Raw genomic sequence first — 13,064 nt, 5'->3', positions numbered from 1 at the left:
ATTGGCCATTTATAGGTCTTTTTTTTTTTTTGAAAAATGTCTGTTTTGTTCTTTTGCTCATTTGTTTTCATTAGATTGTTCTTGAGTTGTATGAGTCCCTTATATATTTTGGATATTAACCCTAAATAAGATATATGATTGTTTCTTTTACTGTGTAGAAACTTTGAAGTTTGATGTAGACCCACTAATTAATTTTTGCTTTTGTTATTTATACTCTTGGTGTCATATCCAAAAGGTCCTTGATGGTACCCATGTCAAGAAGATTTTTCCTTGTCTGCTTTAAGGAGTTTTATAGTCTGAGGTCTTATTTTAAGTTTTTAATCCATTTTGAGTTCATTTTTATGAGTGGTTTAAGGTAGAGGTCCAATTTCATTTTGCTGCATGTGATTATCCAGTTTTGCCAACACCATTCTTTGAAGAGGCTATCTTGCCCATTGAATATTCTTGGCTTCTTTGTCAAATATGAATTTACATGTAAGGATTTATTTCTGGGCTCCCAATTCTGTTTCATTGGTTTATGTGTCTCTTTTTCTGCCAGTAGCATACATTTTCATTATGAGCTTTGTAGTATTGCTTGAAACCAAAGAGTATGATGCCTCTAGCTTTGTTCTCTTTCAGGATTACTTTGGCTATTTGGAGTTTGTGTTTCCATATGCGTTCTAGGATTTTTTTTCTATTCTGTGAAGAATGCAATTGGAATTTTGATAGGGATTGTGTTGCATCTGTAGATGGCTTTGGGTATATGGACATTTAACAATATTAGTTCTTCCAAACCATGACCATGGTATATCTTTCCATATATTTGTGTCATATTCAATTTGTTTTTAAAAAATTTTTAATGTTTATTTATTATTGACAGACAGAGCGTGAACAGGGGAGGGGCAGAGAGAGAGGGAGACACAGAATTGGAAGCAGGCTTCAGGCTCTGAGCTGTCAGTACAGAGCCTGATGTGGGGCTCTAACTGACAAACCACAAGATCATGACCTGAGCCGAAGTCGTCCACTTAACCCACTGAGCCACCCGGGTGCCCCACATTTTCATTTTATTTCATCAATGTCATCTAGTCCTCAATCTGTAGGTCTCTTACTTCCTTGGTTAAATTTGTTCCTAAGTATTTTATTGTTTTTGATGCTATTATGAATGAGTTTGTTTTCTATATTTCTTTTTCATATATTTTGTTGTTAATGTATAGAAATGCAGCTGATTTTTATATATTAATTTTGTATCTTGCAATTTTACTGATTTCATTGATTAACTCTAACAGGTTTTTTTGTGGAGTCTTTGGGATTTTCTATATATAAGATCATGTCATTTGCAGCAGAGACAATTATACTTCTTTCTTTCTGATTTGGATGCCTTATTTTTCCTCTTTCTTGCTCAACTGCTATAGCTAGAACTTTCAGTACTGTGTTGAATAGGATTGGTGGGAAGAATGGTCAACATTGTCTTGTTCCTGATCTTCAAGGAAAAGCTTTCAACCTTTAACCATCAAGTATTATGTTAGCTGTGGGCTTGTCATATATGGTCTTTAATATGTTGAGTTATATTCATTCTCTACCCAATTTTTTGATAGTTTTTTTTGATCATGAAAGGATGTTGAATTTTGTGAAATGCTTTTTCTGCATCTATTGATATGATCATATGATTTTTATCCCTAATTCTATTAATATGATGTCACATTTTTTGATTTGTGTATGTTGAAACATCTTTGCATCCCAGAAATAAATCCCATTTATCATGATCCTTTTAATGTGCTATTGAATTTTATTTGCTAATATTTTGTTGGGATTTTTGAATTTATATTCATCAGGAATATTGGCCTATAGTGTTCTTTTTTTGTAGTGTCCTTGTCTGGCTTTGGTATCAGGGTAATGCTGGTATTGTAAAAATTAGTTTGGAAGGTTCTATACTCTTCAGATTTTTAGTAGAGTTTGAAAATGATTGGTAGTAATTTTTCTTTAAATGTTCGTAGAATTCACTAGGGATACCATCTGATCATGGGCTTTTATTTGTTGGGAGATTTTTGATTACTGATTCAGTCTGCTTTCTCATTGGTCTGTTTACATTTTCTTTTTCTTCATGATTCAGTCGTGTGTGGTACATTGTATGTACCTAGAGATTTATCCATTTCTGCTAGATTATGCAATTTATAGGTGTATAATTGTGCAGAGTAGTGTCTTACGACCCATTGTATTTCTGTGGTATCCTTTATATTATCTCCTCTTTTGCTTCTGATTTTATTTGGGTTTTCTCTCTTTTTTTAGTTTAGCTAAAGGTTTCCCAATTTTGTTTATCTTTTCAAAATAACCAGCTATTAGTTTTGGTGATTTTTTTTTTTTTTTTTTTTTGCTTTGTTTTTGGTCTCTATTTCCTTCATTTCTGCTATGGTCTTTATTATTTCTTTCCTTCTTATAACTTTTGTCTTAGTTTGTTTTTCTTTTTCTAGTTCCTTAAGGTATAAATTTACATTGAGGTTTTTCCTGTTTCTTGAGGTAGGCCTGTATCACTATGAACTTCCCTCTAAGAACTGCTTCTGTTGCATGCCATAAGTTTTGGTATGTTGTGTTTCCATTTTCATTTGTCTCAAGATATTGTTTTGATTTCCCCTTTGATTTAATCTTTGACCCATTCAGAGGCCTTATTCTCTTCCTTATCTCCTTTATTTTTTGTATTTAAATATCCTGCATTTAAACATTTAACATATTTAAGTCAGTATCATTTAAAAAAAAGTATAATCCTACTGATGTTCCCTCTAGCTACCTTATCTTTTTTACAGTCTTCATGGCTATACTTTCCATTTACTTCTCAACTAACTGGCTTTGCTTTTAACGCTTTATAAAAATTATTTTACCAAGCCAGTCTCCCAAATGTTAGTTCAATGTATATTTTCTAGATCTTACCACTCTCTCTTTTTAAATGTTCTCTTCAGCTGGCTTCCTTGACACTGCATTCTCCTGGTTTTCTTCCCACTTCTCTATCGTTACTTTTCCATATCTCTTGAGGATCTTCTTCCACAGTTTGTTTCTTATATGTTTTCTTCTATATTCTATTTTAAGCTTTCTTTACGTCTCATTCTGTACATTTTCTTTCCTAGGCAGTCCCACTTACTCTTCCATCTAGAGCATACCTTCCTTCTGCATGTACAAGCATTCATTGGACATCAATTGAGACACCTCAAACATAAACACAACATCATCTGTTCCCTAGACCTTCTTTTTCCATTTCGCTGAATGGTGTCATTAACTTCCTAGTTGCCCAAACCAGAAATGTCAACATTATTCTGAGGTCTTGAGCTTTTCTTTATCCTCCTTCCATCCCTGTATACAGTCTTGCAGTTCTTAGAATATGCAGTATCTTTGAAGAAATTATTTCCTTTGCCTAGAACATTCCCTAGGTTAATGCCTACTTCTATAGGGAGATAGTAGAGTGTGATAGACAAGAAGTTAACCTTTGAGGTCAGAATACCTGGATTCATATTGCTTTGCTACTTCTAAGTCACTTTGTGTGGAAAATGTTCCCTGACAGTTCCACTCATCTCTCCCCCCTGCCAAAAAAAAATTCTATACTCTATTCAGTGTCTCTATATTATGTTATTTTTTTAATGTTTATTTATTTATTTTGAGAGAGAGTGTGTGTGTGAGCAGGGGAGTGGCAGACAGAGAGAGAGACACAGAATCTGAAGCAGGCTTCAGGCTCTGAGCTGTCAGCACAGAGCCCAACATGGGGCTTAAACCCACAAACTGTGAGATCATGACCTGAGCTAAAGTTGGACACTTAACTGACTGAGCCACCCAGGCACCCCTGTATTATGTTCTTAAGACATTTTTTTTTGCTACTCTTATTATTGTACTTATTCCTCTGTATTATAATTGCTTGTTTCCTTTCCTGTTTTTCTCATTATACTATAAACTCCCAGAGGGAAGAAAGTAACTTTTGAACCATAATATTATGAATGCACAGCCCAGCACGTGGCATGTTAATTTATTAATTCAACACCTATTTACTGAGCATACTTATCTACATAGACCAAGGTGCAAGGTTGACAACAGTGAGCAAGAAAGACTAGTTTGCAGCTCTTATCAGGATTAATTTCTAAAGGAGGAAGCAACCAATAGATAGAAATGAACTAATTAAAAATAGTAAGTGTTAGAGAAGAATTCATGGAAAGAGCGACAGAGGATTGTTCTAGGTAGAGGGGAGATCAAGTACAATGGTTTTGAGGTGGAATGGTGTTTGTAAAGGGGGCATTCAATGAATGAATAAACTGAAGGTGGGAAAACTAAGAACCAGAGAAGTGACTTGTCCACCGTGATTGACAAGTAATGGAACCTAGATCCCCTGAGTCCAGTGTGATGCTCTTTCCAGAGAGTCACACTGCCTCAACATTTAGCAGAAACGGACAAGCTTAGCAAAAGCATGTATGATTACTGAAAAGAAAGTGAAATGCAAAACTTGTCAGAGTTCAGATTTTTAAAAAGAAAATTGTCATTTGAGGAAAGAATTGATGTCAGTAATAAAGAAATTAAAGCATATAAAATGCTGCTCTTGAATTCTGACTTAGGTAAGTACACAGTGGAATTTGAGAGAATTTTAAATAAAGTAAAGAAACTTAATTAAGCATTTATTCCTTACCTATTGTGTGGCAGGCACTGTGGTGTGTTACTAGGACGTGGTCACTGCACTGATTATTTACATTTTTCATGGAATAGTTTGATAATTTAAAATTAATAACTGTAATGGTAATTGATTTTACAGATTTTAAACCTATATGTGAATGTATTATTAAAAATCATTTGGTCTAGTACAAGCGCTGAGAAAATTGTCAGTCTTCATTAACAGGTGGTGAGATATGAAAAAAAAACTTTGGGTTTTTGGTCTTTGTAAAAAGTTATCTTTTTAATTTATCATTTCCTTATTATGTAATTCATATTTATATCGTATCAGATAATTGACATAGGGGAGAGTATATCTATTCCAGATGAATTTACTGAGCAAGAGAAGCGTTCTGGAGATTGGTGGAGGCATTTGGTGGCAGCAGGTATAGCCGGGACAGTTGCAAGGACATGCACGGCACCTTTTGACCGCTTGAAAGTCATGATGCAGGTAGATTGCACACTTTACCCCTTAAGCATTAACATAACTTGAAAAACCCTCCTTAATTTTCAAAAGGAAATATTTTGGCACATTTCATCCTATTTCCCATTAAAGTTTTACTTTTTCTGAAAATGTAAATTTTCTTATTTCAATATTAAAAGATTTCTTAATTTTCTTACAGATGCTTGTGTGCTATTTGAATTAGTTTTTATTGGAAATAATAATAGAACACTCTGTTAGAGGTTTTTTTTTCCCCAGAAATATAACTAAATCTACCAAAGAAGTGATAAGACACCACTAGTCTTATTTATTGGTTATCTTTAGACTCTAGCACCTACATAATAACACGGTTGTATTCTACTAATGAAGTGTTAGGCATATTTCTAAGAACTGGAAAATAAGTTACTTAAAGTTTACTAGTGGCTGATACTTCACTAGAGGTAATGTCAAATTATTTTTATTTTACCGAGTAGGGATTGTCAATGATAGTTTTAAAGTAGTGCATAGTTTAGTCTGTTAACTATCATAATTCAAATTTAATATTTGCAGAATACTTTCTTTGCAAGGATATAAAAATTTATAATTCACAGTCTAGTGAGTTTAAATTTGTAATTAAACTTACATACTGGATGTTGTTTTGTCTTTTGTTTTTTTGGTAACATTGGTGACATTTGGTAATGGATTATGAATAGTGTTTTTTGGTTGATGGCTGATCTTGTTACTCTTAGAAAATCTTATTTCTGACAGACTCAGATGTACACGTTGGGAGCTCTCAGAGGGGATAGCTCCCATCTCCTGACAATCTATTCCTGCTATTTTCCTTTGGCTTCCTTCCTTCTCTTGCCAAATGTTTACCATATTCTATGGCCTCTTCCTTATTTTTCTTAGTATGCTATCTCTTCAGAGCCATCATTTGTGTTGCAGGACACATGGAACAATGAGATAACTGAATCTCAGGCACTTGGGTCCTGGGTTTCATGCCAGCCCTGAACAAAGGTTCAGGGGCTTTCTGACAACATGTTGGGGGACATCATCTTCTACAGAGAGAATGAAAAGTTTGCAGATCCTGCTACCTCTTATGGGTGCTAGGTGAAGAGGCACAGTAGTAGCAGCCTAGGAATATCCTTCTCCCATTTTTTCACAATAACCAAGTTTAGAACACTCAGATCTGTATCCACAATGCAACCCTGAACATATTTGCACTTTCTTTCTCCAGCTCTTCTGCATCTATAGCAGGAATGCCTCTTACTAAGTAGCAGTATATATGAATAATTTATATACTGTTTTTTGTTCTTGTAATGAACAGAATAATGTGAGCATGTTTTCATGTTATTTCATATATTCTTCAAATATTTCAAATATTTGTGTATTCTTCAAATACAGGTTTTAATGACTGTATTATTTCAAGTGGATATGTCCTATTATTTTTGTTTTTTTTCCTATTCTTGGACATGTAGGTGGTTTTAAAATTCTTTTAAAATTATAATTCATAATAGTTCATAATGATTAACATCATTGTTTATGAATATTTTTATCATATTTAGGATTATTTATTTAGAAATAGTTCCTGGAAATTAAGTAATGATTTGAAGCTGTGTGGGTGCATATGCTTAATGTTAAATTCTTTTCCAGACTTCTTCCCATAGGAGGTGAGAATACCCATTTCACCCTGCTCTCCCATTATTATTCTCTTATATCAGAGCCAGGAGGGTATTTTACTGTTTTAGTTTTCACTCTATTAAAAATAACATTTTTCTTATTATAAAATAAAACATTAGGAAAATGGGAAAATAAAGAAAAGTATAAAGGGGGACATTAAAATGACCTGTAATCCTTGTGTATTAGTCTGCCAGGGATGCTGTAACAAAATATCACATACTGACTGGCTTACACAACCAAATTTTATTGTCTCACAGTTTTGGAGGCTAGAAATCTGAGATCAAGGTGTTGGCACCTTCTGAGGGCACTGAGGAAAGGATCTGTTCCAGGCCTTTCTCCTTGGCTTGGAGATGACTGTCTTTTCTCTGTGTCTCTTCACATTGTCTTCCCTCCCTACATATTTCTGTGTCCAAATTTCCTCATTTTATAAGGATACTAATCATATTAGATTTTAGAGCCCGCTTTAAGACCTTACTTTAATTTGATTATCTGTGTAAAGACCCTGTCTTCAAATAAGGTCACATTCTGAGGTAATGGGCATTAGGACTTCAACATATAAATTTTAGGGGGACGCAGTTCATCCCACAATACCTTGCTACCCAGAAGTATCCACTTTTGAAAGTTTGACATATTCTCATCCATTCCTTTTTCAGTGCATATTTCAGTGTACTTTTTAATAATCTTGTGATATATTAGCAGCAACACATTTTGTGTGTGTAAAAATTTTCTGGTAAGTCATTCCTGTTTTCTTTAAGTTGTTCTTTTCTTTGATATATGAGATTAAAGTATGTATTTGGTAAAACAAAAGAATTAATATATCAATTTTGTATGTCTCCAAACAAAAATGAAAATGGTATTGAATATCATATTGATATTTATATTTATGTATCATTATTTTATTAGCAATAATAACATCATTGTCATATTACCAACAAAATCAATTAAAAAATAAATTTCCTGTTCATTTCTAGGTTCATAGTTTAAAGTCAAGGAGACTGAGATTGATTGGTGGGTTTGAGCAGATGGCAAAAGAAGGAGGAATTCATTCTCTTTGGCGGGGGAATGGTGTAAATGTTTTTAAAATTGCACCTGAGGGGCGCCTGGGTGGCGCAGTCAGTTAAGCGTCCGACTTCAGCCAGGTCACGATCTCGCGGTCCGGGAGTTCGAGCCCCGCGTCAGGCTCTGGGCTGATGGCTCAGAGCCTGGAGCCTGTTTCCGATTCTGTGTCTCCCTCTCTCTCTGCCCCTCCCCCGTTCATGCTCTGTCTCTCTCTGTCGCAAAAATAAATAAATGTTGAAAAAAAAAATTAAAATTGCACCTGAGACAACACTCAAGATTGGGGCCTATGAACAGGTAAAATGTTACTTCTTGTGGAATTTTATGATAAAGATCAGGTTTTAAATTTAATTAAAAAATTTAGACTTTCATGAGAGAGAAAAGTGGCATGTGCACAAGCAGTAGATATCATTGTGTAAATGATACCTTGAAGATATTGTGGGTTTGGTTCTGGATCACTGCAATAAAGGGAGTCAAATATGTTTTTGGTTTCCCGGTGCATATGAAAGTTATGTGGTCTATTTAGTGTGCAATAGCATTGTATCTAAAACAAAAATAAAAAACAAAAACAAACAAAAAAAAACAACTATGTATTTACTCTAAGTAAAAGTACTTTATAAGCATCATCTGAACTTTTAGTGAGTTCTAATCTTTTTGCAAATGGAAGGTCTTGCTTTTATGGGTATGGTTGCTAACTGATTAGGGTGGTGGTTGCTGAAGGTTGGGGTGGCTGTGGCAATTTCTTGAAATAAGACAGCAATGAAGTTTGCCCCATTGATGAACTCTTCTTTTCATGAACATTTTCTATGTAGCATGTGATGCTGTTTATTAGCATTTTACCCACAGTAGAACTTTTTTTGAAGTTAGAGTCAATCCTGTCAAACTTGCCACTGCTTTATCAACTAACTTTATATAATAGTCTAAATCCTTTGTTGTCATTTTAACAGACTTCACAGCATCTTCACCAGGAGTAGATTCCATCGCAAGGAAACACTTTTTTTTGTTCTTCTATCAGAAGAAACTTTATCTGTGAAAGTTTTCTAATGAAATTACAGCAGTTCAGTCCCATCTTCAGGCTCCACTTCTGATTCTAGTTTTCTTGCTGTTTCCATCACATCTGCAGTTACTTCCTGCACTGAAGTCTGGAGCCCCTTCTTCCAAACTCCTATTAATTGATTAATTTATATTTTGACCTCTTCCCATGAATCATGAAAATTCTTAATGACATCTGGAAAGGTGAATCATTTCCCGAAGGTTTTCTGTTTACTTTCTGTAGATCTGTCAGAGGAATCTATGGCAGCTATAGCCCCCTGCTGTCAACACTGAGACAGTCATCTTTGGGTCTTTCAACAAGGACTCCCTTCTTCTCTTAGAAACATAGTCTACTGGTAGGTTCTCCAGCCATGATAAAATTCATTGTAATATTTCTACCTTCCTGAGTCTACTGACCCCTTCCTCAACAATCTGTCAAGACTTTAACATCTCTATCTCATTTTCTGCCAGCTGTAGTTGTGTCCAAGCTTTAAAGAGCAGTCCCAGTAGCATATTCCAACCGGCTTTAGGAGTCCTGTGTCATGAGAGAGTGTTCCACATCAGTAAAGTCTTCTCTATCCAGCATTACATCCCACCTCTCATATCCCCCCGGTCAGTAGTCTTGTGATCCACTCTCACACCATTCCCTTGGTTCCTTCCAGCCCATAGTAGCCAGGTCCTTGGGCTGTCTGAGGACTGACCCTATATAAGTTATTGGTTGAGAGGCAGTAAGAGGCAATCATAGGTGGGACAGACTGTGGGAAAAGCAAACATCCTCTTGTTAGGTATCTGCCTTTTTGAGGCCTTTACATTGCCTCTGGACAAAGAGAAGCTTCTCTGCTCTAGAATTAGGAAGGAGGCAACTTTTTGCCAAATTGGAGGGTGCTAGAGACTACATTTTCTAGGCATATACATCCAAATGTCCCCATCCCATGTGTCAGGGTCTTACTCCTCCCCAGCGAGGGTCTTCACTTTACCATAGGAGACCTTTTGAGACTCTACATGGTTTCCTTAGTAACTGTTACCTTTACATTTATATCCTGGGCCTGATTTGTAGTTATCCATGAGACTCTCTTTAAATGCTTATATGAAGGCCTTACGGTGTTCATAATATGATTTAAGGTGACAATCAGCTGATCTAACCTTGACATTATCTTCCTTCAAAGTATCTAAGACATGGGGTGCCTGGGTGGCTCAGACGATTAAGCATCCGACTTCAGCTCAGGTCATGATCTCATGGTTTGTGGGTTTGAGCCCCATATCAGGCTCTGTGCTGGATTCTGTGTTGCCCTCTCTCTCTGCCCTTCTCACACTTGCACTCTCTCTCTCTCTGTCTCTCTCTCAAAAATAAATAATTAAAAAAAAAAGGATCTAAGACATGATGAATCACTAAACTCTACACCTGAAAATAATACCACACTATATGTTAGCTAACTTGAATTTAAGTAAAATCTTGGAAGGAAAAAGAAAATAAGAAAAAACACAAAAACCCCAAAAAACAAAGTTTCTAAGACAGTGAATTAGAGCCAGCCACCTCTACAATCTTGTAATTTTCCCTGTGCTGTTCAAGTATTAGGGCAACTGCATAATATAATGCCTTGCTGCCTATGAATATCTCATCCCAACCCACCATGACTATGAATCTTAGTAATTATAATTACTAAGTAATAATTATAATTACTAAGTAATTATAATCCCCTTAGCAAGGAGAGATTGGGTGGAAGGGAGGTTGTCTGGTTTTTTCCTCTCAAGTGAAATGTTAGCAATTTAGATTTTAAGAAAATACCTTTATCACTTTACAAAAAGAAAAAGAAACCTTATCTAATTCTATTTTTATATTCCTCAGTAAATTATTTAAGGAGTCATGTGGCAAGTGATATTCTTTTACATTTGTTTTCTCCTCTTGTTGGTAAGATTTTCAGATTTAATTTAGATTGCAATCCAGGTGGGGAATCTCTCTATCCATCCAATCACCCATCCATTGCCCTATCAAACTGTGTCATACCCAATTCCAAATGCGTTGTTGAGGTCCCTTATGAAAGACATTCAAGTGCTGCCCAAAAGAACTTTCTGCAGTGATAGAAATATTTTATCTCTGTGTTGTCCAGTATGAAAGCCACTAGTCAGGCACTTGAAATATTGCTAATGCAACTAAGAAACTGGATTTTTAGTTTTAATTAATTTTAATTAATTTAAGTTTAAATAGACACAGGTTTCTGGGGTCTACTGTACTGGATAGCACAAGATTATTCTAGAGGTAGGGAGAGAGTTCTATTTTAGCTTGTGTAAATTCTAGAGTAATTTTAGCTTCTGTAAATTCTCATTAATCATTGGACTATCTTAATGTATAAAGACTAAATATTGAATTACACTGATTTTTTTTTTCAATTTACAGCACTGGAGGAAAAAGGAACAACAACTTCTATGATTCACCTCAATCAAGAGATACATAACAATGAAGGAAAAAAGGGATTTTTCAGGGGTCTCACCCCAAACATCATAAAGGTGCTTCCTGCAGTAATCATCAGCTGTGCAGCTTATGAAAAAGTGATACAACATATGGGATTAATTTAAAAGTGAAATGTCAAATTATTGTCATAACCAGAATCACTTAATTGTAAGATAATACCTGGGTGGTAAAGAGAAATCTGTCCTTTTCTAAAAGGAAACACATACCAAATAATTGTTAAAACATTTTTTTATTATAAAATCTATAAATTAAATAATCATTTTGGTAAAGTTCTTTAATAATTTAAAATCCTCAATATCCACAGAAATCTATTTGTGTTTTCTACTACTCTCCATTGAATCCTAACTTTAAACTTGTTTTTATTGGGTTTGGGTATACATACCATGGTATTTGGTTTTAACATTTATATGTTTATATGTTCTACATTTGGTAGAAGCTTGTGTTAACCTTTTTCTATTTAAACAATTGTTTGCAAATCTGAGCTTGAAAATATTTTATACACTTTAACAAAAATCACTGCATTTAGAATTAATGTTGCAGCAAATGATCATGGTTTATTTCTCTTTTTTAAGCCAAAATGGAACATTGGTTTCCTAATTCCTTCATAGTTCCTTCTATCAGATGGTAGATGGAATAATAACACAACAACATATTTCTGATTTCTCCAGCTATTTTATTTGTAAATACAAACACTCTTCGTTCATTTTTATTCTTGATATTTTCAGCTGTTATAAGGAGGTCAGTATTGAGAACCGGTTGGCATTGGACAAATTTTCTTTTTACCTTCTGGTTGAAAAACATTTGAGAGGAAGAATTTTAAAGATTAAATCCATTATTTCATACTTGTTGAAGCAATTCTTATTTTAGCTTATGAGTTGATTGAGTCAACCGTGGAAAATCCTGAATACTTCTCCTTGCTTTTATGGAACAACGAATCCTGTTCCCTGCTGAAACTGAATGAGAGTGTGGCAAGACAATGGCAAGGGGCCGGTTGGCCACAACAAGCTTCGAATGAAGAACTGCCTCACTAGACTGACTGATCCAGGCTTGGAGACCTGGCCTTGCTGATTCCAAAATTTGACTTTATTAATTTCGTCAAGGTGATCAGTTCCTTGGTGATAGATTAATTAAAATTACTCACGAGATCTAGAGGTATCACAATGCAAAAGTATTAGTGTGTAGTGGACTTTATACTTTCCACTGACCAGAATACTTTCATCCCTTCTCCTGGGCACAGTCTCCTGGTATCAGGGTATCTGGGAAACCACAAATAAATCATGAGAAGATTGATGTAGAATGAGAACAAAGAGAGGACTGTTTTACTCAGACCTATCCCAGTTAAGGTGGGAAGAGGTAGGAGCTTGTGAACAAGGAAGAGTAGTTGAGGAGTGGGAGAGAGGAGAGGATTGTGAAACTTTAGCTAGACTAAAACCACAGATCACCAGAGGGGAGGAAGGCAAATCTCATCTGAAGTCCAGGAGGGTGTGTGAACAGCAAGTAATGGTGATAATTGTGTAGATAGACTTTTACAAAGCATTCCAAATCGATGAGATAGCTTGAGTGGTAACATGGAAATGGTGGTGGGGTTGTGGGGAGAGGGTTTGTGGAGCATTAGGGAAATCACAAGTAGCCTGGTCATTTGGAAATGTGTGGTGAATAGGAAGATACAGTGAAATATAAGGCTACTGCTGTAGGTTCGTGATGGGTCATGGAGAGCTTTGAATTATATGTGATGCTGACATGCTCTGTCTG

At 35.3% G+C, this 13,064-nt stretch overlaps 1 protein-coding gene across 1 annotated transcript in view; it reads left to right on the top strand.

The window, feature by feature from the left end:
- The window catches only part of LOC121017919 (calcium-binding mitochondrial carrier protein SCaMC-1-like), a 40,827-nt gene extending 28,484 nt beyond the window's left edge, over positions 1-12,343 (top strand). The window contains 3 exon segments of the mRNA XM_040456413.1: positions 4,946-5,104; positions 7,726-7,843; positions 12,180-12,343. Coding sequence (XP_040312347.1) covers positions 4,946-5,104; positions 7,726-7,843; positions 12,180-12,343 — 441 coding nt within the window.
- Positions 12,344-13,064: the final 721 nt, after the last annotated feature.

This window comes from Herpailurus yagouaroundi, unplaced genomic scaffold (assembly GCF_014898765.1).
Source record: "Herpailurus yagouaroundi ecotype Mexico unplaced genomic scaffold, PumYag 77, whole genome shotgun sequence".
Classification (NCBI taxonomy): domain Eukaryota; kingdom Metazoa; phylum Chordata; class Mammalia; order Carnivora; family Felidae; genus Herpailurus; species Herpailurus yagouaroundi.
This window is presented reverse-complemented; position numbering and strand designations above follow the sequence as displayed.